Below are 25,836 nucleotides of genomic sequence, written 5' to 3'. Positions count from 1 at the left end.
CAAATATGCATATTTTATACTATATCTGATTATATGTAAGTGTGAACTTGTGAATGATATGTATAATTGGTAACACTTTATAATAAAGTCCCATTCATATAACATTATTAGGTAAGGCATTAGCTAACTTTTTTTTTTTTTTCTGTTTGCCCCAATGCTCCATTCCAAACAACTCAGGATTCAGATTTTTCCCACGTCCTAATTGTAAATAACACCTGGAATGCTGTTTGATGTCGGACATCTTGACCTGTGAACTCGGGGCAAACTGATCAACCCAGACCTCAGTGAGGGAGCTACCCTATGTCAAACTGTAACAATAAACATTACGTAAGGGATAATGTAGAGCGAGGCGGTTGTGATAGCGAATACAACCCCGACAGGCTGATCAGGACGCGAAGCGGAGGGGTCTTGAATCAGCCTGAAGGGGTTGTATTCGCTATAACAACTGCCTCGCACATTATCCCACTTATTACATGGCTACCTACCAAATAAATCAATAATTTGACACAAAGTATTGGTTTAAAAAGGAGTTTATTGACTTAAAAATGATTGTATTGCTTCTGCTAAAGAAAATAGTCCGTTCCGTCTCTACGGTTAGAATCCTGCGTCCATAGCAACGCTCTGTTTTTCATGGCAACAGAGTGTTATACTTAGCATTCTACATTAGAATTCAACCAAGCCATGTAATAAGTGTATATATTTATTTATTTATATAATGATACCTTTAAATTTTGCTTTTCGTCAGCTATTTTCAATGGAAACGCATTTTGTAATTTTTTTCTTTTTCGCAATATAATTGAAACAAAAATGCTCTCTTGTGTCATTGCGACATCATGTGTTCAACAAGTGAAGGTGATGTGTGATTGACTGGAACACCAAATTGAAAAATCCCAATTCCAACCTCGTTTTGAATGCGGCATTAAAGTCTGTGTTTATTGTCCAGTTTTAAATGGAGACTACAAACACAAAGCTTTATCAGATTTTCCATTGCAGTGTTCTCTCCATATTTATGATTCTTTGCAATAACTCTCTGCCTCTAACCTTTCACTGGAAACTGAAAATAACTCACTCCCGCTAAACATTTACTCTTTGAATTCTATGCTTCAACTACATAGACAGACAAGTTTTATAGAAAAGCCCATTTTGCCAGCAGTGAAGTACCCCTTTAATAGAATTATTATAAAATTTATAATTAAAATATTTTTTTCTTTGGGAGAAGAATATATATTATTCATCATAATAATTATTTCAATGCTGATTTCAGCAATGGACTTTTCTTGAATAGAAATGTTAGCTTCTAGCACATTCCATCCAGTATACAGTGTGCTGCTGTTCCCCCTGAGTGTGTAGGACACAGATGAGTGGAGTGTGGAGCAGAGGCCGGGTGACGCTCTGGAATTTGGAGCTGTTGTGCTGTGAGGGGTGTCATACAGACAGGCTTTGTGAGCTGGCCTGTAGAGGGAGGCTGGATGAGGGGTGGAGGGCGGGCCGGCCACAGAAGGCCGTGGATGGAATTCATGGAATGGAAGACTGACTGTAGCCAGGACCATATGGGGTGGAGAAGCTAGGTGGGATCGTAGTAGATTCAAGAAAACTATTTATCGAAATGTGGATTTTACAGGTGCAAACTGATGAAAGCATGGAGGTTTTTAGTTTGTTCTGGTATAATGCACTCCCATTATCAGTCGCCCATCATGTCAATACTCATTAGTATTTTTTTATTTTTTTTATTCAACAATCAAATCATATTTTCTGTAAGAAAATAATCAGAACTAATAATACCCTTTTGTACGGTTCCCTGCACAGGACATGAGGAAGAAAAATATACTGTGGCAAAGAATTCCTTACTTATTTCGTGTTTTATTCGCGTTTTATTTATTTGTTCCTTCGTTTAAGTTAAAATCATGGCCACATTCTTATTAATTTGTTTAATCATATTAGTTAAATCATGGCCACGGTTTATTCGGTTTTCCCCCTTGTTTTATTAGTTAAATCATAGCCACAAGCGAAATAATTAGTACATTGTGGCCACAATTTAATTGAAACTAAGGAACAAATTGTTATGTTTCGTGCAATTCTTAATCTTTTTTGTTCTTTTCTCATGTCATATGCAATGCTCCATACTTTTGGTTATGCTTATTTTCACTAAAATGGTCAAACATGGCAAGATGATCTGAATCAATTTGGGATTTCAGACTGCTCACTTTAGTACTGGATTGTTTGGAGTGCCATAGAATACCAAATAGGACCGGCACTGCAGATCAATCACAGGCAAAACATAGTGGAATAGGCAATTTTACTTCGTACAAAGGTTTTGAAATCTTTTGATATCTTTTAAACACAACATTGTTTCCAGGTGGACTAGATTACACTAGTGTTCAAAAGTTCAGGGTCAGTAAGATTTTTTTTTTTTTTTTTTTTTGAAAGAAGTATCTTATGCTAAACAAGGCTTCATTTATTTGATGAAAAATACTGTAAGAACAGTAATATTGTGAAATATTATTACAATGCAAAAGAGCAGTTTTCTATTTGTCTATATTTTAAAATGTAATTTATTCCTGTGATGCAAAGCTCAATTTTATCCAGTTTCATTATCAATCATTACTCCAGTCTTCACTTTCACATGTTCTTTCAGAAATCATTCTAATATGGTGCTCAAGAAACATTTATTTATTTGATCAATGTTGAAAAAAAGAATTTCATGATTTTTTTTTTGTTTTTTGTTTTTGTTTTCATTAGTTCAAAAAGAACAATATTTGACAAAGAAATCATTTGTAACATTGTAAATGTATGTCACTTTTGATTCATTCAATGCGGTGATTCTCAACTTTTTTCTTGGGGACTCACTGCTCTGCACATTTTGCATGTCTCCCTTATCTGACACAGGGGTGCACATTTCCCGTACAATGACGTAATTTACTGCTTAACCACAATAGAACAATGCATAATTGTAGAAACTAACTATCTTGTCACAACTATTTCCAGAAACTGATCGTACCTCTGTAGTGTTGTTTGAACCACATTAGTTCAACAATATAGGACTGTTGTTAATGACGTTGCATGCAGGTGGTAGAGTAATAACTTAACTTTATTAAAGGAATAGTTCACTTCAAAATCATTTACTCACCCTCAAGTTGTTTCAAACCTGTATGAATTTCTTTCTTCTGCTGAACACAAAAAATATATTTTGAAGAATGTCTGTAACCAGACAATTGATGGACCCCATTGACTTCCATAGTAGGAAAAAAATACTATGGGCACGGTCAATGGAGTACATCAACTGTTTGGTTACCGACATTCTTCAAAATATCTTCTTTTGTGTTCAGCAGAAGAAAGAAATTCATACAGGTTTGAAACAACTTGAGGGTGAGTAAATGATGACAGAACTGTCATTTTGAAGTGATCTATTCCTTTAAGTTAATTTACATAAACAGCAGAAAGTCATAAATGTTTTAATCACGTTAACATGCAGTATTTGGCGTACACTTTACTCCTGTAAACATGTGGTTCATTCAGTCAGCAGCTTTATCCACGTAACAGAATTTTTCTGACATTCTGCTGTAATGAACTGACAACTACTTCACTGTTTTTGTTCTATGTCATTTTGCTTTATTTGATATTTCATTTTTCGCTGGTTCCCTCATATGTCATACTCCAGGGTTCTCTTACACATTTATGCACATGCGCATTCCTCAAAAACGGTGCTGACTGTTGACATGCTAGATATAAATTAAAATGTATATATATTTCAATAGCATGAAAGATATAGAATTCACTGAATTATTGTGCCCAGGAGCATGATCTATTTAGGTCCACGTGTCATTTTAACAAGAAACTATGCTTCTCACCACAGCATCCAACGGATTTAAAGATGAGCTTTAGAAAAAAGCACATGTTAATATGTAACATTAACCTGTGGCTCAACTGGCCAGAATCTGACTGGTTTGTGCAGCTGTTCTCAGAACAGTCTGTAATTACTCTGCTATTTTTTATTTTCTATATCTGCTTCATTGGGCAGTGGTGGACCAGCTTGACCACAGATGAGGATGGGTGTATACACTATGTGTGTATGTGTGGTTGTTGTGGTATGAACATATCTGTAGTTAGTTACGCATGTGTGTATGAATAGTCTGTGGGGATAGTGGCTTTGTGTGAGGATGATATAGATAATGAGTGTGTGCAGAGTGTGTGATGTATTTCTGACCATCAGTGTGTTTTGGGGACACACCCTTTGGTTCAGTCTAGAAAATGGCTCACTAAACACTGAATAGCAATAGACTTTAATGATGGAAAACTAACCAGAGTCTTCGTAAATCGTTTTAACTTCCATCAGTAAATAAGAGATTTATGTCATTCATTAAGCTCTGACTAATGCACCATTAACAAATCCAGCAAAATGTGCTTTAACTTAAGAACTAGAGCAGAAAAGGTTTACATGAACAAGATGGTTCCATCAGAGTCATCATAATGACAGTTTTGTCAGTAGTCAGCTGTGCATTGAGCCTTATTAAACATCTTTAATGACGGAGGCTTGTAAACAAGAGAGGCTGTTAGAAAGATCAGAACATCATTCAGTCACATACACACAACTGCATAGAACACTTTTGTGTGGTGTTCATTGGAAAATATGAGTGCAGCAGCAGTAACTAGCCTATTAGTAGTGTGTTAGGTCATATTTTTCTGTTTTCCTTTGGGAACTCTGTGAAAAGAAACAGGTTGCTGATGGAGCTCATGCCAAAGTAGAAACAAGCAAATTGTTCCAGCGAATAACACCCACACATGAATCTCATGAATTTAACTCCAAAATCAAAAAGATATAATTAAGTAAAGCCCCCCAAAAATGTTTAAAAGGAAGCTAATTTATTAACCTTGTTTTTTTTTTGTTTTTTTTTGTGACAGTTAGGCACCCTCTAAATTCGAATTACCGTAATCCAATAAAAATGACATTCTCAATACTAATATTTAATTATAAAGTATACTCCAAAAAAATTGTGTAAGCTTTTTTTTCTTCACTCTTTACCTAAATATATATATAATTTTTTATCTAAAAATAAAAAAAAATTTAAGCAGAATTCTCAGTTACTTTTGAACCCTGTTGGCCTCTCAACTTAATGTATGCCATAAAATGAATAAGAGATAAGTGAGATTGTGCTCGTAGATTTCTAGGTCAGTAATCAAATAACTACATTATTGACTTTTTTTGTTTATTTTTCATTTACATTATTTACACTGATAATTTAATTTGTATTTTAAAATTGTTTACTCAATTAAATAAAAATGTAAGAATAATATGCACAATATAATTATATGCACAATATAAGCATTTTCACACAGGGTCCACATTAGATTTCCAAGAGCCATTCAGCAAACTCCAATCTGATCGGCACAACTAAGACCCTGAATGTGTGAAGTGCTTGTAAAAGACAGGCAAGAGGAAGATGGAATTTATATCAGAGCTCAACTAGAAAGTATGAGGATTGAGAATAAAGTGGTCAAAATTCCCCAAAACTTATGGTAATAAATGATGACAGTAAAGTCACCAAAATGACCAGCTACTGAATCATTACCACTGGTTTACCACAGAACTCAAAATCGATCTCATTTCAGCTTCAGGACTTGCTTGGACAGTAGTTTTTGAATTCCCTAACTTTATACAAGAATTTTTTATGGTCTTCTCATCCAAGAAAAGATAAATAAAAGACTTGATGGAATGTTATGGTAATATAGCATGGCATTCCTGCTTTGGTAAAAATTATTTGAAAATGGACATGCTGCATTCCTGACAATACTACGCTATTAGAGTAATATGTGTAAAAAGATGAAATCCTAGCTTAGAGGATATTTGTTGACAAAATCAGCTGGCTTTTTTCCTTAGTAATGCATGAAATATGTTATGCATAGAGCATAATAGTATGTGTAATACTAGTTTATTCTGACCTTTGTCTAATTTACAGGTTTTATTTTTCTTATCTCTTGCTTTTAATGAGCTAAGAATTGAAATACACTGCTGAACAATAACCAATAATTTTAATGTTCTAAAATATTTTTACTAGCCCATATTTTCCTAATGACAATTTTATCATTTGTTTATGTAGGCCTACTACAAACACTTGTGCATTAAGTCATCATGGATTTTATACAATGTTAAAAAAAGGAATAGCATGTGTTTTTTTAAAGCCACTCTAAAGGACTGTTCACACCAAGGGTGATAACTATAAATATAACAATATTATATGAACAATACTAACAAAAGATACTGTTCTAAAAATCTTTCTCAATATTAAAGAATGGCAGAGTTTACACCACAGCTATACCGATAACGGCACAGAGAAACTAACGATTTTATCCAGCTGATGGATGATAAAAACATTGACAGCCAATCTGAATCAATCCTGCTTTAAAGAGTTTAAGCATTTAAAGCGGCAGACAAACACACGCTTAGAATAAACTGAATGATACCATCTGCAGGTGTGTACACTAATATAGTTATTTTATAGTTATCTTTATATAGTTTAATGTTCTTGGTGTGAACAGGCCTTAACACTTCATGAAACTTTTTTATTGCAGAATAAGGCAGAAAATATATTTTATAATTTCTACTGATATAAAGGCGATGTCAATTTGCACTGCATTATTCTACTTTATTGTTATGTAAATAACCCGAGATGGCTTGAAAAACACACATAACCCATATATTGTCGCAATCATGTATTTATTGTGTTCACGTTTCATCAGTCAAAACGTTTCTGCTTTTTATTCAGCTACAGTGATAGCTGGATGCCTTTTTCCACATAACGGATTTCCAGGAATGTCATAAGTGTAATGACTTCTATGAGTCTCACTTGCAAGTGGTGCTTGCCTGGGTTGAGCTTGACCTAGTCCAGCTCCACCTCTGTGGATCTAATGTGTGGAGGGATAGAGTTATGGGTTCTTCTATCTTCACCCATTACCCATCCTATCCGCACTTGCATACTTTTTGCATGAGGGCACCCTCCGGCTTCTAGTGTGAAAGAAACAGACTTTAGCGCTCCATAGCGCTGACATTGCCTCATTTTGGATTACAATAAAGTGTCAGGTCATGCATAGACTATCTTGTATCTTTTAATTTAAATTGGATTTTTTTTTTTTCATATTGGTACATGAACACACTTGGCCGAAAAAAGTGCAGGGGCCGAAACGTTTTATTAAGAGCTTATTCTATGCCCATGGCATAGAGGAAAAATGAAAGCAGACTTTCATATGAATGCATACATGCACAAACACAGCTCCTTTGCTCATTCATTCATAGTTCTTGCTCTCTCAGATGCAGCAGTTGGAGAAGCAAGTGTTGGAAGCAGAGCGTCGGGCATATGAAGGCAACCAGCAGGTAAATACTAGTAACACTCTTGTGGGCATTTCATCAAATATTAGGGATGTACTGTTCGTATTTTATTCAGCTGAATTATGATTCTGTTCTTAAAGGGACATTCAAACACTAAAACACATTTTTAAACACACAGGTTATTAACTGTAAAGATCGCACATCTTTGAAAACAATGGTAGCACTTATTATGTTTATTATAAAAGAAAGTTTTCTTTATAAAACGCGTCCAACCCAGTATATATATATATATATATATACAGTATATATATATACATACATATATACATACATATAACATTTTTCGTGGTATAGATTCAACAAGGTTTTGAGATTTTGGTCCATATTTACATGATTTTTTGGCTGCAGGCAACGTTTTTCCAACGTTTTTCATTTGACGTTATGAGTTCAGAGATGCTCTTCTGCAGACCTCAGTTGTAACAAGTGGTTGTGTGAGTTACTGTTGCCTTTCCATCAGCTCGAACAGGTCTGGGCATTCTCCTCTGACCTCTGGCATCAACAAGGCATTTTCACCCACAGAACTGACGCTCATTGAACATTTTCTCTTTTTCGGACCATTCTCTATAAACCCTAGAGATGGTTGTGAGTGAAAATCCCAGTAGATCAGCAGTTTCTGAAATACTCAGACAGCCCTGTCCTGCACGATCAACCATGCCACACTCAAAGTCACTTAAATCACCTTTCTTCCCCATTCTGATGCTCAGTTTGAATGTTTGCTAAATGCATTGAGTTGCTGCCATGTGATTGGCTGATTAGATATATGCGTTAACGAGCGGTTGAACCGGTGTGGCCTGTGAGTGCATATATATATATATATATATATATATATATATATATAGTTTTGGTATATAATCATATAACATTTATTAGCACTGTGTATATGTGCGTGTGTTTGTTGCAGGTGCAGTGGATGGAAGAGCGTTTAAAGACTTCAGATATCCAGTCGAGTGATTCAGAGCTGCAGCTTTTCAGGCGCTGTCAAAATCTTCAAGCAGAACTGAAGGAGAAAGATGAGCTTATTGACACCCTAGAGCAGCAGCTGGAGGAACAGGTCAGTCATACCTGCATCAGGATACAAAAACGCCTATTTAAATCCATTAAAAATAAAAATGTGATCCATTACGTTTTACACCTTCAGAAACAGAACCGCATCCAAGATGCCAAGACAGTGGAAGAAAAAGCAGCTAAGATCAAAGAATGGGTCATGCGGAAGTTGAATGAAGTATGTTCATGCTCTTTGTATATATTTGTGTTTTAGAAAGAGATAAATATGTGGGGGATTGTGTGAATGTTTGTGATCACAGTCATCATTCTTGTAGTTTGAAATAGAGAATGCCTCTCTGAGAGAGATCAACCAACAACAGGAAAATGAGATACAAGACCTAAGAAGACAAATGCAAGGTAATCATGCATGTGATCAAATAGTAGGTTAAATCATGGCTATGTTCACAATAACATTCTACCATAATAATCCTGCTAGTTCTGCAGTGTGTACAGTGTTATACTGATGAAAACATTTGTTGACAATGTATGATGTAATTTTTTTTTATCAATGATATTGAAGATTAAACTGAGAGAACATTTATAATTTTTTTGATCAACTCTGACTAACACAAACAAACTGTAAAAGTATGTAGCATGCAAATTGTGTAGTATTGAATAGAGCACACTTCATGGAATCCTTTATTTTTTAATATATATATATATATATATATATATATACATAAAAAAAAAAAGGATTTCAGTTTTTAATATACAAAGCAAGGAATATTAACAAAACAACAAATAAATAAATAATGCAAACAAATGCAAATAAATAAAAGAACAAGAATTGGGCTAGCAAACACAGCATAGGTTTAAAATATATATATTTTACCTATGGCGTGTTTGCTAGTTAATATATATATATATATATATATATATATATATATTCAGAAAACTTTATTTTCTTATCTTTTTAAGCTGTTAAGTGTCATGGTTTTGTGTTGTTTTAGTCATGGAGCAGAATTTGGGTTCTGGTGGCCCAGTCCAGCCCAGTGTGGGTGAGGCCCAGCGGCTCAGCAGTCTGACTTTTGGCTGTTTCCAAAACAGAGGGAAGATCCCACAGGTACTGACAGGCCCAGAACCGTCCCAGAAGAGCATCGACACCCTGCCGGATCGTGACCACACACACATGGATTGCAGGAGACCCCCTACTGGTCAGAAGACTAATATGATATCTTCAGTTGTTTGACTGAGAGTAATAGTTCATATTCTGCTGAGTTTGATTGAGATGCAACAGGGCTGGGAAGAAATTAAGAAATTATTACAAAATAAAATTGATCAAAAGTGGCATTAAAGATATTTCACAGCAAGCAATTTTGCGTTTAAAAGACGTCTAATAGCCGTTCAAACACAGCCCTGACGTATACCTATAGTCAGTGTTTATATTCTGACTATTGTAGACTGGTACGGGTCGTACCACTGTGGAGTAGCCCAGTACCTGCGTGACTCGTCATAGACTTAAACAAAGTAGCTCCGGCTACAATGTTCTTCCGCAAGGCGCATGTAGTTCTGTTTATTAACCGCTAGAGTGCCAGAAGTTACGGGCTGAAGCTTTAAATAAAAGCTGTCCTTTTTAACTTTCTGTTCATCAAAGAATCTTGGGAAAAAACAATCAGTTTCCACAAAAATTTTAAGCAGCAAACCTGCTGTTAATAATTAATCTGATGTTATAGAATGAAGTTAGAATAACTTCTGGAGCATCATGTGACACTGAAGATTCGAGTAATGGATGCCATTTTAAAATAAATTAAATGTTTTTAATGTATTTTTGATTCAATAAATGCAGTATTGGTGAGTATAAGAGACTTCATAAAAAAAAACATTTGAATAGTTTATAACATTTAATAAAAAATAAAAAAATAAAATGGAAAAATCTCATTTTGATCATCCATTTTTAATTGTCCCTACAAAACATCTAAAAGGAAAGTTTCTCAAAACGTATTTCCTAATCTGTAAATTCAAAAATGTTTAAATTAAAGGTGAACTAAGTAACTTTTTTACCTTAACTGAACAGCTTCGGAGTCATTAGAATGGTTATATTACTTATTTCGGGTTGAATGGTGGTCGTTTCGCACCCCCCTGGTGCCCGTGAGCGGAAAATTCGCACTTGCAACTTTGAGACGGCGGGCCGCCGGCCGCCGCGTCAGGAAGTATCGCGTGATATCAGGTCTCGCGATGTAAACAATTGCTTTACGGCCAAAAGAAATCTGCTAAAATGCTGTCATTATTGCGCTCCCTCACGCCGTCCGAACCCGAAGGAAGAAGACGTTTTAAAGAATGTCCCATCTGCTTTGATGTCGTTGATCTACTAGCCTCTGGTGTCTGAGAATCACCAAAGAGTTTTTACAACAGTGTTGTCAAATATCTATTCCGAAGCTGTGGGGGAAGCTCTAGAGAGAAACCTGCGAGCAAAAAGCGAGAATACAGCGAAGAAATCCCGAAGCTACTGAGTGCTGCTTTAAGCAGCATGACAGCATAACACTGTGATTCACATTAACCGCAGTAACATTGTGATTCATGTTTTTGATTCAGAAGAACCAGCTCATAAGAGTCATTTGTTCAGGAATCATACTGCACTGGTTGTGATGACTGCATTTCTAAAATAACTGCTCAAATGAGTCATGTTTGGTAATGAGTCTGATTCAGTGAAATGGATGGCTTGACAATGGTTTGCAAAATATTTACTATTTGTATTCATGTATTTACCAAGTCTGTGTGTTTGGTCCAATCCAGATTCTGGAATAAAACAAAACCGCCCAGAAACAGAGTGTGTTGGCCGTTGCTCTAAGGGGGGATCTGAAGACGAGGGTGAGCGGGACAGTCCCGGAGGAGTCTCCTCTATCCTGTCCAGCGCTGCCTCTGAGGTAGAGAGGAGTCTGTTTGGAGGTTTGCAATTCAGCCGACCCACAAGTGAGACATACCACACCGCCTCTGATGACAGCAGCTCGCTGTTTGATGATGACATGCAGCGTGTGGATTGCACCAGACTTTGTCTCCCTGGCACCAAGAACGCTTCAAAGAAAGATGCTGAAGATGGATCCTCAGATGAGTTAAATAAGCGCTTCCAGTCGCAATGTCTGGATTCTTCGTCCTCCTCCAGTGACACAAACACCTCCAGTCCAGTCCTAACTCCAGCTCTCACACCAAAGCGGCCCACCCCGTCTCAGGACACCCAAGACACCCCAGCTTCCCCCAAACAGCCCCGATTGCGCAATCCAAATGCATTTAATGTTAGTTTGGCATTGGCTAAGAAGCATATGAGTCAGCCTCCATTGTACAGTGAAGCCGCCTACGGGCGGACTCGAAATGCTATCAGCATGCTACGTCCCCTGCGGCCTCAAGAAACTGACATGGACCAAGATCCAAAGATGGAGACTGGTGAAAGAGAACATACTGATGTGCCTTCAGCTGAAGTGCCACCTGAGGAACCCGAAACATCCGACGCCTCTGCAGCTGTTCCCGGGAGTAAACCCCCGACCCCTCCACTGCACAGGCTGCCCTCTTGGGTGAGTCCTGGAACTAATACTTGAACTAATATGAATTGCTGTTGTTTTAGTTTATGTGCTAAACCTGTGTTTTCATGTTATCTGCAGGAGAGCAGAATATATGCTGTGGCAAAATCAGGAATTCGTCTGTCAGAGACGTCATGTACAGATGAAGCTAATAAAGGTGTGTTTTAGATTGTTTTTTTGTATTTGCGTTTTCTTTCTACTTCCATCCAGCTGCCCTTCATTCATCTCTCTTTATTTTATATCTTCATTATCATTCACGTGCATTTCGTTCATGTTATTTTCTGTCCATGGACATTTTTCCTATTTCCAGGGTTCAACTTCAAAGTTGCATAGTTGGGTAAACTTCTATGTTGGCGAACGTAAACTACAACAAATTTTTGCATTGCCATTTGCTCTAACAGCAAAAGAAAAAATCCATGATAATGCTTGTATAACTTTACAAAAGAGGAAACACATATTGAGAGATTGATTATGTTGGTCAGAAGAGAGAAAGATGTTTAATTTGCCATCATTCCCTTAGCTATTGTATTAGAAAAAAATATACTTTACAATAAAGAATAGCAAAGCTATTTTAAGACAGTATTTTTATGGCAATTAAAGGTTGTATCAGCGATTTCAGGCTCAAACATAAGTGATCACATTCATCTAATCTTTCCTAACGATTCGCTAGCTGCCCGCCCCATAAGCATGCCGTCAAAGGGTGGGTGTTGTGAGGTTTTCGCGTGCAGCCGTCATAGGCAGCCGTGCACGAGCGCAAAACCTCACAACACCCATCCCTGTCGGTGATTGGTTGGAACACTATTTATTTTGGTTTTGAGTGGTGGTGAAACCAACTGTTTTTGTGTGCAGATCTCAGAGCCTAGGCTGCCTACAGAGACGCGTTTTTTTGACGGCATGCTTATGGGGCGGGCAGCTAGCGGATCGTTAGGAAAGATTAGATGAATGTGATCACTTATGTTTGGGCCTGAAATCGCTGATACAACCTTTAAGTACATTTCCTCCAAGATTCCTTTTACCAAAATTAGCATCAATTAAATTCGCTTGACAAATTTGTTACTATTTAAAGAAAAACATTTTTGCATCACATTAGAATATTTTTTTCTTTTTCATTATGGGCTTACAATTGAAATTGAAAGGAATTTAAATATTAAATTAATAATAAATAAAAAAATTACTTTAAAAAAAATCTTAAAAATAGAGTTCAAATAGAAATGTTCTTGACAAATTTCGCAGAGATTCACCCAAATTCCCCTGTAGAAACAATATTCTTATTTACTTGTATAAACCCTTTGATTTTAAAATCTGTAGTTTTAAGTTATAGTCATAGAATGACGTTTGGCCAATGATTGGCGCATAGAAATGTAAATATTAGTCCAAGGCCAGCAAAGTAATCAAGGAACATTTCTTACTTGCCTAAATCATATTGTGCATTTACTGACAGCTAGTGATGTCCTATCCTCCTCTTCCAGACTCCTCCCACTCATCCTCATGCCCCGCCTACATGCTCTACACATCCCTCATCTACAGGAACACAAATACACCCATCTTCACCTCAGTGAAAGGGGTAGGGACCTGTGTGTGTCTTTATCTGTCTGTTGGAGTGTGTGGCTGTCTCACTGTAAGACTGTGATGCTCAGCAGTGTTAATTGTAGAAATTGTTTTTGCATAGGAGTCTGCATTTCTATCAGTAATAGAAGCAAATCTTTTAATTATGTTGTACATTTGTTACATTTGTTCTTACTCTCATAGAAGGCGACTTTGTTATGCAACATTCAGTTATCTGAGGAGTCGTGTAGTTCTGAGGAGGACAGTTCGGAGGAGTTTCAGTCTAACTCTGGAGAGGAGGAAAACTGTCAGACCTCTGGATCAGAGTCACACAAGAGCAGCAGCCGAGGAAGCCCTCGATCACTTAAGAGAGGTACACGCATTATGCAGCAGTTATTAAAGATCAGGGTTGGTAACCAAGCACCTGCAGGTATGAACCTTGCAAGTATCAATCCATGAGTTATCACCATTGTACCTTTGAGCAAGACCTTCAATCACAGCTACTCAGTGGGTCTGTCCTCGTAATAAATACACTGGAACATTGCTCTAAAATATGTATTCTTTATGAGTGCAGTCTCTAAAAAATGATTATTAAAAATCCTCATCCGATGATTATTAAGGACTGGACGCAAATTAGCGTCTAGTTTAAGACATGCTTTCTTGGGTGTCAAATAAAATAGTAAATTAACTAGCACAAACCGCAAATCTTAGTAAATCACCTTGCATGGTTCATTTAAATACTCTCCTTCCATAAATTTTGCGTCTGAAAGGGAAACTCCTAAAAATGCATATGCAATAAGGTCAGCTGCAAAAATAACCCCCTTCTACACCTTTTCAGCTCAATTTTTTCACTGCGTTTCTTTAGTAAATCCTGACAGTAGTTTTTTAACACCAAAAGAGGGTTTGCGCTGGTGCAAGCTGTTAGTAAATCTGGTCCATATACATAAATATATATGGCCCCTCTTTGCAGCTACTGTATCACAGCTTCCACTTTTCTGGGAAGTATTTCCACAAGATTTTGAAGTATTTCTGTGGGAATTTTTGCCCATTCATCCAGTAGAGCATTTGTGAGGTCAGGCACTAATGTTGGACAAGAAGGCCTGGCTCACAATCTCCGTTCCAGTTGTGTTCGATGGGGTTGAGGTCAGGACTCTGTGCAGGCCTGTCAAGTTCTTCCACATCAAACTCATTCAACCATGTCTTTACTGACCTTGTTTTGTGCACTGGGGCACAGTCATGCTGGAATAGAAAAGGGCCTTCCCTCTGCATACCTGATGGGAGCATGTAATGGTTTACTCTCAGTTAAGGACCTGTATGAACAGGGGGTGTTTTCATCCTATTTATCTCTGTCTACCAAGTTTAATCATCCCAATAGTCACCTATTTAGATCTTAAACCCAGCAATAAACATCTTATCTCAGTCATAACATAATTACTACTTTGTCTCCTGATTTGACAAAGCGTTTGAAGGAGACTTGGGAACAAGGCCTCTCTACTCTCATTTCAAATGACCAGTGGGCATATAATCTTAAATCGGGTTACACTCTTCATCAGTTTGTGCCAGGTTGCACACCATGCGCCTCTGCACTCTGTGACCCAAGTGCACTTTGTGACTTTACATGGTCTTACGCTTCGTGGTTGAGTTGTTGCCGTTCCTAAACTCTTCCACTTTCCAATAATACCACTTACAGTTGACCATGAAATATCTAGCAGGGATGAAGTTTCACAAAAAGTACCACGCTTGACTTCACTGAGCTCTTCAGAACGACCCGATTTTTTTCCACAAATGTTTGTAAAAGCAGACTGCATGGCTAGGTGCTTGATTTTATACACCTGTTGCAATAGGTCTAATTGAAACACCTGAACTCACTAATTTAAAGAGTGTATCCCAATTATTTTGTCCATATAAGATGCATTCCAATTCAGAGGCTGCATCCTTCGAAGGCCGCATTCAAAAGCTGATTGCATCACTGCCGTGCAATGAAGGCTGTCCCAATTCGATGGCTCTTTCAAATGCGGCCTCCAAATGCGTCCTTGGTTTCCCGTGCAATGAAGGATACAACAGATGGATCCTTCGTGACCTTTCCTACCCCACAATTAATTGAATTCACTACAGAATATCAAAATAAGACATTATTATATACAGAAATGGACCATGGTGAACATATTTAGATTTTTGAACCCTGTTTTGTTTTCAGACAGTTTAATATAACTTTCAAAAAAGTCCAATACAAACGTAACTGTCACTCATCAACGTTAGCTGTCACAGTTGCTAGGCGACAAGAACAATCCTCTGTAGGCTAGACCGTCCCATTTGTCAATGCTTGTTCTGACCTTCATGGCCTTCGAAGGTGTGGCCTATGAATTGGGATGCAGCTATAGTGTCCATTAGTGTTTATTTTTATTTTATAATTTGACTAATTACATATAATTATATTAATCATTTATTTATATAATGTTATTATTGCATTATTATTATTATTATTATATAAACAAATTATTTATTAATTCATACCATTTATGATAAAACATTATAAAATACCCTTCGTTGTGCAGCCATTTATTTGGCAATTTTTTTACAATTTTTTTTTAAAGGAATTGTTTTATTTTCATTACATTTTTAAAAACAAAAATGTAAAGGTTTATGAATTACATAGATTACATTTACATTTACATTGATTATACTTTTGCTTTAAAAATTGTCCCATTAAAAAAGATTGTATAGTGCGTTACAGACAAACACACCTTAAAGGTGCTGTATGTAACTTTTTCACTCTACTAAAGCATAAAAAATACCACAATATGTTTGCATATATTGAGGAAACATGCTAAGTTCACATACTCGTTTCTCTGAAAAACACTTTTTTGTGTTATAATATAAATATAAATAATGTTTGTTATTGTTTTGGTTTGTGATACTGCACGTTACCAATTTTCATTGTCCATTGCGCTCATTCCTGTTGCGACTGCTCAAACTGGCAACCCGTGTGAGCGCCGTCCAGTCTGAGGAGCAGGTGGCGGGAGAAACGACGATCTCCGATATTTTGAATTGGACTGCAGTACCTATTTCGACCACTGGTTGTCATTCTTACATACTGCACTTTTAATGAATGTGTTGTGTTTTGCTTAGCTGTGTCATTATCTTCTATGACATCTGAGTGCGACTATGCCATACCTCCTGACGCTTACTCCACTGATACGGAGTGCTCTGAACCTGAAAACAAACTACCAAAGACCTGCTCCTCCAACAGTGACAACGGCAAGAGTGTAAGACACATGTACGCATGCACACATTTGTGCTTTTCAGTGAGTCACACCTGTGAGACCAAATGAGAATGTGTTGTATCTCAGGAGTCTATGGAGAAGTCTGGGTACCTTCTCAAGATGGTAAAGACATGGAAGAAAGCATGGAAGAGGCACTGGTTTGTTCTGAAGGATGGGGAGCTTCTCTACTACAAATCACCAGTCAGTTTAAATGGCTTATGTATCTCTTACTTCTTTAAATTAGTTTGTTGTCCTATTTTATTATCTTGTTTTGCTTTTACTGTTTCTTTATTTCTTTCACAAAATTGTTATATTTTTTAATTGTACGTTTTCTTTAAAGCACTTTCTAAACACTTTTTAGTTGATGCTATATAATTAGCTTAAAATATAACTATATGCTTACTATATATTAGGTTAACTGACTGACCCAATAATCACAATATGGTGGTCAAGCTACAAATAAAACATACTTTGTTTCCTGAGATTCTTTGATTTTGTTTCATAGAGTGACGTCATCCATAAGCCCCAAGGCCAGATTGATCTGAACACATGTAGCACTATAGCACGTGGTGATGGGAAACAGATGCTTCAGGTAAAGTGTGTGTGTCAGAGAGAGAGAGCGAGTGTTTGTTCATACATCTCAGATATAGGAGCATGTAATTTCACTTGACTGTCCATGTTGATGTTGTGTCCCCTCAGGTGGTGACAGGTAAAAGTGTGTGTAATCTGAAAGCAGATTCCCCGAACCTCCTGGAGGAGTGGCTGAGGGTTCTGCAGAGCGTCCTGAGGATCAAAGCTGCTAGTCCGCTCTTCACACACCCAGACGTACGGCCCATTATGAAAGGACACCTGACGAAGGTATTCTGTAGGAAAGAAAAATCATTTGTATTATACACTGTCACATGTATGTTCTGTTTTTGATTCAGTTTTCATTGTGTTCACTGTGTTAGTTAGCTAGCAGTTAGTTTGTTAATTGGTTCAGTTCTCCTCCTTTCCCTGCCTGTTTGTTTCTATGGTTACAGATTGATTTGAGTCCTCAGTTCAGGTGTGTTTTGTTAATTTTCTCGTTAGCTCCTTTGTTTGCCCTTGTACTTAAGAACTAGCACACTTTGTGTTAGTTCCTTGTTGTGCATTGTTGGATGTCAGTGTGTTCGTAGTTGTTTCTTCTTAGGGGCTGTTTATATGACGCCATTTTCAACTAAAAACTTTCTATGCGCTTTGGCCGTTCGTTTACACGACAGCGGCATTTTGGGTGCCTGAAAATGCAAAGTTTTGAAAACGGGTTTCAAAGTGCAAGTTTTTGAAAACGGTCCCCATGTAAGCAACAAAAACACGAATCTCTGAAGACGATGACGTCATGCACATGCGTATTACGTGTTCAATCTATAGTGTTTTGTCGCTATCTAACGGCCTGGAAGCAGAATACAGGGGTTTTAGTCATTTTCGCAGATCTGTGTGAATGGGGATCGTTTTGACAATGATGTCATCTGTACGTGGAAAACTCAAAGGAAAAACGTCTCAGTTTTAAGCTTATTGTTGTCGTGTAAACGTACTCTTACTTATCCTCCTGGTTATTATTTTGAATCTTAGATTAAAAATGTATTTTGAGTATCTCCGTCGTGCACTTAATTCAGCCACCGACCGTGACATGTTTTTAAAGAAAGCTACATTTTCAGTAGTTTCCATTGTCATGTTCCTTCAGAAATCATTCTAATATGCTGATTTGGTGCTCAAGAAACATTTCCTATTATGTTCAATGTTCATTATTTTCTGCTTCATGTTTTTGTGGAAACTGTGAAACATTTTTTCAGGAATCTTTGATTACTAAGTTCAAAAGAACAGAATTTATATGAAATAGTAATATTTTGTAACATAACAAATGTATATACTGTCACTATTGATCAATTTAATGAATCCTTGCTGAATAAAAGTATTAATTTCTTTTTTTTTTTAAGATGTAGCCGTTTATAACTTGTTTGCTGTGTGTTATATGTTGTCTCTGACTCTTTAAGGTGAAACATGGCTACTCGAAGCATGTGTGGTGTGTGCTTTTTGGGAAGATTCTCTATTACTTCAGAAGTCAAGAAGACAAGGTCTTTTGTCTCCTTAAATCAGAGTCATCTTGCACAAGACATTTGTATGTGTGCATGCACTAATATTGTATTTCCCTACCAAGTTTCCCCTAGGTCAGATCAAACTGTGGGAGGCTTGTGTGGAGGAAGTGCATAAGTCATGTGACTTAGCTGAAGTCTCTGCTCAGTATACCCTGTCCATTCAGTCAATCAGCCAGGGCCTGACATACCTGCTCATCGACTCACCTCATGAGAAGGTACAGTGGGAAAGCCATACTGAATTATACTTAAATACAACCACAAATACTGTACCTCTTGCACATCCCTTGAGAAAGTGGTTTTACTGGATGTGCACTTGTATATTTAAGAAATATTTACATGCACATAATCTAATATTAATGAAATAAAAATGTACAGTAAGTGTACTAAAAGAGAGTATTTTCTAAACTAAACAATAGAAGTAACGCTGCGTTCCATTTACCTGGGAAAAGGAATGTTGGAGCTTTGAATGTCATCACACGCGATCGCGTTCACCTTGTCTCTGTACAAAGGTCAGAAAACTAAGATGGATAGTGGGAGCATAATCAATGACATAGGATTGGTGCTTGGCGACGAAACTGGCTTGGTGCTGGGAAAAACCAGCGGAGCGGGAAGGACATCACACAGTTCTGGAATATCTAAACAGCTTGAGGTAATTGGCAGGGAAGAAGGTTGCTCAAGGGCAGAAACAAGGACGGGAGCTGGCTCTGTGTCGCTCAAGTCGATCAGCCACTCCAGGCTGTCCTATTCCACCAAGCTCCCTCTGGGACAGACATGGGACCGGCTCACACACCTGGTCAGACTGGCGGGAATAGGCTCTGGCTCAGCGTCTGCAGTCGGCTCTGGTTCTTGGTCTTTGGTTGGTAATGGCTATGACTCTAGGTAGATGATTGGCGATATCAGGATGGTGGGAGTTGACTAGGATGGCTGTAGCTGTGTGGCGATGTTGTCCTCCACCTCACCGATGGAAAATGATGAGCCACACGGCCACATCACAGTGTCCAGATCCTTTGCCAGGGTCAAGCTGGAACCTCCCGCTGGCAGCCAACGACCGATGTTCTCGCCAAGCCCACTCCATAAACAGACCATCGGAGAACAATCTTCCAATGATGTCAGGTTGCAGTATTCCAGGAGTTCCTTCACATGTGCTTCAATCTCCATGCCATTCTGGAAAATAGAACACAGATTCTGGTTTCTGGTCTGAGAAAAACTGCTGCCAGATCCATTTTTAATGTATTTCTGTCATGTTGGTTGCAGCAAGGATGAGTTTGAGCAGGATCTAGTTGTAGCAGTAACTAATAGGCACACTCTAGGAAAGCAGAGCTGTGTTCGAAATTGCCCCATATACCTCCATTCACTATTCCCTACATTACTCCACGAATATAGTCCACTTGAAGGAGTAACTGAAAATGAGTGTGCAAATTCGGAAACTGAGCACGCTGGAAGGGCTGCCACTTTTGCATAATTTGTGCTTGCTGTTTAATAATCATTTGAAACTTAGCAAACTGGCAGCTACAGTAGTAAAGAAAAGATTTATATTTTATTCTGTCATGGAAACTAGCATGTATAAACCTTAATTAAACTATTTAATAATCAATTAATACATGCATTTTATTACTGTACCCACACTGGACCAGCGGTTTGGAAAATGGATGGATGATTCAGCACCATCTTCTGGTCAGAAGTGGGAATTCATTCGGCACAGCCCTCACAGTGCATTATGGTTATTCTTTAGTCATTGAGTGTACATTGGTTCAAAATAGTGGCTTATTTAAGGGTATAAGGGGTTATTTCGGACAAGAAGACAGGAAATAGACACGAGAACTGGGAACGCTTAAAACTAAACCAAAACAGAACAGAACATTAACCTGACAACCTTATTTATCTGAAGCCTTTATCTGTGTTGCCTTCTAACCTTATGCTTGCAGTTTAACACAGTTTAACACGTGTATGTTTTAAAGTATGTTATTTCCATAATAAGTGCTCTTTTTTAAAAGTATGCTTTAGTAAGTGTACTTCTTTTTCACAAGGGATCTAATATCATTATGGCACAGAAAAGGTATAAATTCAAAGATAATTCTAAATGTTTGGGTAGTTTATGATGAAAGAAAACATCATTGTTGCTTGTATGTGTTCCTCTCCTGTAGACAGCCTGGTTTTACCATCTGTCTGTGGCAGCAGGCACTTCAGTGGGGCAGGTGGGAACTGAGTTTGAGCAGCTGGTTGGTAAACTTCTCAACATGCAGGGAGACCCAGGTAAGAAACTAACAGCTGAATTCTGGATGATCTTGTTATTAATTTCATATATTTCATTGTGGTGGAGTGTCCTACATTAGAGACATGCAGTAGAAGGAGAAAACATGCCTCCTTGGAAAATCAGCCTCTTGAAAAATAAGCTATGGGAAACAAATCCCAGCATATTAGATCCATCTTGCAGGGCCGGATGTTTAAAACTGGTATAAAAGTATTGTCCACCATGTAGCTTATTCTGGCCAAGAACCACCAAATTAAACAGGAAGAGACATTTACTGTAAATGACCAACCACTATTGATCATGCTACAACAATAGGCTGACACAAAAACACAAATTATTAAATCTCTGTGATTGGCTCCCAGTAGTTGCGTAGATTCACCATACATTAGATGATCTGTGGACACAAGGGCAAATTAGCATTTTTTAGGGTCCCCAGCAAAGTTTGTATTTGAAGACGGGGATGTGATTTTTCCATATTTATAAGGAAACTTATAACTTACTGCTCATGATCCGGTATTTTCAATGTTTTGGAGTAACTTGGTTCACAGCAAATGCTTCATGCAAACTCTATCTCTGCAAGTGAATTTGGGAGCCTGCATTTTAAAATGCAACACACATCAACCATCTTCCTAAACTTGCAATGATATGCTCTTTTAAATCTGTTGTCAACAAATGAACCTTTTTATTTGTTGACAACAGATTTAAAAGAGTTTATCGTCCAGGTCTCCCAGCTGTTTTCTGCCAAAATAAAACCACTATAGTTTTGCACTTGAAAGCAAAGAAATGAAGACAGCCACACATATTAATATTGTAATTTTACTGTTGTCCTAACCCTAATAATGAAAATAGTTATTATTATATAGTCAGATTGAATTTATTATCTGTATTAAATAAAAGATGCAGTGACTAAGTGATTTATTCAGTGGCTTATGGCCAGCAGGGGCCCCCAGATCTCATGGGCCCCAAGCATTTGTGTGGTGGTTAACATCACTAAATGAAAGGACTGTGGCATGTGGGTGTAGTGCTTGAGGCTGAGACTGATGTTATTAAAATGTAACCATGGCAAATATTATATCATAAATTTACTTTATTCTCAAGTTGTTAATTTTGACCTCATGCTGACCTTTTAAACTGTCGCTGTATAAAAACAATTTAATGTCCATATTTGTCCGATTCCTTCTCAGGGTCTCCTCTCTGGAAACACCCAATGCTGTGTTTCACTAAGGAAGGACTGTCTTCTCCTCTCACCACCCTGCCTTCACAGGCTCTACAAACTGAAGCCATCAAGCTATTTAAGGTGTGTGTGTGTTCATTCATTATACATTTGGGGAGCATAGCCCCAAAACACAGGCAAAAACACTATTTTCTCTCTTCTTTACAGACATGTCAGCTCTTCATTAATGTGGCCATTGACACTCCAGCCATAGATTATCACGTGACTCTTGCCCAATGTGCTCTACAAGTGTGTCTCACCCACCCAGAGCTGCAAAACGAGATCTACTGCCAGCTTATCAAACAGACACAGAAGAGGCAACCACACGGAGCGCCTGGAACCCTGCAGGTCAGAAAATCACATGCTTGTGATGTGAACACACACCACTAGAGGGGGTGCTTGGCTTTGTTTTGTGTTTCTCGCCAACTTGGGAGTGATTTATGAGGATGTTCATGACTTGTTTACATTTTCTCTAACACAGGGGTGGCAGTTTCTGGCTCTGTGTGTCGGTCTTTTCCTGCCCACACACCCCACTCTTTGGTATTTGCAAGTTCATCTCAAAAGATATGGAGATTCAAGGTAAATCATATAAATTATCATACTCCTCCATGAAGCACATTCCACTCACTTAATCTGACAGTAGCTCAATCTCCCCAGGACGGAGGTGGGAAAGTATGCAATTTATTGCCAACGGTCACTGGAGCGGACGCAGCAGAAAGGGGATCGGCAAGCCCGATCTTCACGTATGGAGATCTTATCAATCTTACTCAGGAACCCTTACCACCACTCTTTGCCCTTCAGCGTACCTGTACACTTCCTTAACAATACCTACCAGGTCCACACATTTCCAAAACACTTAATGATAAAGGAACAGTTCATCAAGAAATTAACATTGATCTGTCATTGTTTACTCATCTGGATGTTCTTTTAAATCTTCATGCAGCTCATTTCATGAAATGAGTGACCAAAAATGACCAAAAACTCGTAAAAGTATTATAAAAGTTGTTTTAGCATTTTATGTGTGTTATATCCTAAGCCATCTGAGAATTTCTTTCAGAATACTTGGAATAGAGAGCAAGAGACATATGGATGATTTAAAACTGTTTATCAAAAAACAACATCTTGGGTTTGATATCCAGAGAATGCAAAACATGCAAGTTGCTTTTCAGTATCTACCAAGTACATGACTGTATAGAAAACAGCTGCATGAAAATTCTTCAAAAAGGATTCCCATGGACAAGTAAAACTTGAATTTAATTTAATGTAATACATGTTTATTATAGTGAATATATATATTTATATATGTATATGTATATATATATATATATATATATATATATATATATATATATATATATATATATGTATATATATATATATATGTATATATATATACTATTATTATTATAAAAATGTATTTTCATTTTTTCTAGTTTTGCTCTGCTCCAAAGCATTTTTTTTCTTGTTCTTGTGTGGAGGAAAACTGTCTTTTAAGAGACTTATTGGAGATAATTCCTTCAAAATTACTGATAGACTACTGTTCAAATTTTGGGGTAAAAAAAAATAATATCTTATGCTCCCCAAGGCTGCATTTATTTAATAAAAAATACATAAAAATTGTAATATTGTAAAATATTACTCCAATATATTAAACTATTAAAATGTAATTTATTCCTGTGATGGCAAAGCTGAATTTTCCAGCATCATTACTCCAGTCTTCAGTGTCACATGATCCTTCAGAAATCATTCTAATATGATGATTTGGTGCTCAAGAAACATTTCGTATTATAGTCAATCTTGAAACCAGTTGTGCTGCTTTTGTGTGGAAACTGATACATTTGTTTCAGGATTCTTTTGATGAATAGAAATTTCAAATAACAGCATTTATTTGAAATGTAAACCTTTTATAAGATTATAAATGATTTTACTATCATTTTTTGCTTAATTTATTACATCCTTGCTTAGTTTTATTAAGTATTTAAAACCTTACTGATCCACACCACCTAATTATTAAATAAAAATATCTAATACCCTGAAAATCTAAGAAAATTCATTTTCAAAAAGTCTGGGAACTCCGTGTGTTCAGACGTTCTCTTTTTATATTCCACGGAACAAAAATAACAGTTTAGAACATCATGAAGGTGAATAAATAATGTGGAAATTTTTATTTTTGGAAGAACTGTTTCTTTAAAAATGACATTACGAACTATTGGTAATTCACCATCTACTTGTCTAAGCTAACAGTCTGTCTTTGTATGGCAGGTTGTTGGTTTTGATGCTTCATCCACAGTGGAGGAATTTCAGAGTCGGCTGAACCAGGACACAGGCATGAGGAAAACTGGTCATTCCGGTTTCGGCCTTTATTCTGATGACCCCACTGACAAAGACCTTGAGCACTGTCTTCAGGGAAACCTAAAGGTCAGACACACACACACACTACTGGACAGTGACTTATTGTACTTTGTAACCATCTTTATCGTAAAACCAATGTTCCGTGTCCTCAGATCTGTGACATTATTGCAAAATGGGAGCAGGCCTCGAAGGAGCAGCACACAGGCAAATCCGAGAATGCCAGGACGGTGAAACTCACTTATAAGAACAGGTAGAGTACAGGGGTTGGATTCAAGCAAATTCTCAAGATAAATTCTAAGAAGTTCGTAAGAATGTTAGTGCAATTCTTGAAAAATTCTTAAGAAGTTCTCAAATATTTTCTTAAGAATTTTTTTTTTTTTTTTTTTTTTTTTTTGTGAAGAAAATGAAAGGCTTTGGTGTTAGGTGTGTATTGCTGAAGACTCGCTGAATGAAAAACACCTCAAATCCCATCTTTTTGTGCTACCTGCATATTCCGTAGTTATCATAATAAGCGACTATTTTCGTCACAAATGGCTTGATGGGAGTTAATCACTTAGCGCTGTGATTTTAATGTACCATAGAGTGAATGTGTCTGGTATATGTGTGTGCTGCCTCACTAGTTCTAGCTAGAGTGAATGCATTATGTATACGCGTTCACTCCAGTGATGACTGTTTAATGATTGATCTGTGCTAGTAATATGTATTATATGTAGCTAGTGTTATGTTGTGATGCTTAATCTTTAAACAATCGAATGAATTCAATTCAATGCACATTCGTTTGTATATGTGTTCACAATACACATGCATTTTCTGTAAAGCTGCTTTGAAACTATGAGTCCACATTACAATTTAGAGTGATCTGTTATCAGAGGTAACTGTCTTTGTTATGAATTTTAGAAATGTACATATACAAATATCAGTTAGCTAAAAAATTATTAATTTAAACAATATAATAATTTAAGGCAGAAACAATGAGCTTACTGAAGTAATGAATACTTGTTTGTTAACTATTCAACTCAATTAATTCATTAAACATCTTGTCTTTGGAGGTTTAAGACAGGTTGGAGGTTATCCTAACTTTAAGAAGTTATTTACGTTGATTTTAAGAACAATGGGCCTCATTCACCAACTGTTCTTACAAAGAAATGTGTTCTTAAACCC

General features: G+C 37.1%; 1 protein-coding gene across 1 annotated transcript in view; it reads left to right on the top strand.

The window, feature by feature from the left end:
• plekhh2 (pleckstrin homology domain containing, family H (with MyTH4 domain) member 2) overlaps window positions 1-25,836 on the top strand; it is a 106,594-nt gene that overhangs the window by 6,946 nt on the left and 73,812 nt on the right. The window contains exons 3-24 of the mRNA XM_084391156.1: window positions 7,304-7,366; window positions 8,283-8,432; window positions 8,520-8,603; window positions 8,701-8,782; window positions 9,376-9,579; window positions 11,159-11,931; window positions 12,019-12,094; window positions 13,407-13,501; window positions 13,687-13,855; window positions 16,612-16,748; window positions 16,833-16,946; window positions 17,251-17,337; window positions 17,445-17,603; window positions 18,758-18,838; window positions 18,922-19,074; window positions 21,004-21,112; window positions 22,295-22,407; window positions 22,492-22,671; window positions 22,805-22,902; window positions 22,981-23,158; window positions 24,586-24,741; window positions 24,828-24,925. Coding sequence (XP_084247282.1) covers window positions 7,304-7,366; window positions 8,283-8,432; window positions 8,520-8,603; window positions 8,701-8,782; window positions 9,376-9,579; window positions 11,159-11,931; window positions 12,019-12,094; window positions 13,407-13,501; window positions 13,687-13,855; window positions 16,612-16,748; window positions 16,833-16,946; window positions 17,251-17,337; window positions 17,445-17,603; window positions 18,758-18,838; window positions 18,922-19,074; window positions 21,004-21,112; window positions 22,295-22,407; window positions 22,492-22,671; window positions 22,805-22,902; window positions 22,981-23,158; window positions 24,586-24,741; window positions 24,828-24,925 — 3,359 coding nt within the window. The remainder of the gene's footprint in view (window positions 1-7,303; window positions 7,367-8,282; window positions 8,433-8,519; window positions 8,604-8,700; window positions 8,783-9,375; window positions 9,580-11,158; window positions 11,932-12,018; window positions 12,095-13,406; window positions 13,502-13,686; window positions 13,856-16,611; window positions 16,749-16,832; window positions 16,947-17,250; window positions 17,338-17,444; window positions 17,604-18,757; window positions 18,839-18,921; window positions 19,075-21,003; window positions 21,113-22,294; window positions 22,408-22,491; window positions 22,672-22,804; window positions 22,903-22,980; window positions 23,159-24,585; window positions 24,742-24,827; window positions 24,926-25,836) is intronic.

The sequence above is a fragment of the Rutilus rutilus genome, assembly GCF_951802725.1.
Source record: "Rutilus rutilus genome assembly, chromosome: 20".
NCBI classification, from domain to species: Eukaryota; Metazoa; Chordata; class Actinopteri; order Cypriniformes; family Leuciscidae; genus Rutilus; species Rutilus rutilus.
The sequence above is the reverse complement of the archived record's forward strand: the minus strand, read 5'-3'. Positions and strand labels throughout refer to the sequence as shown.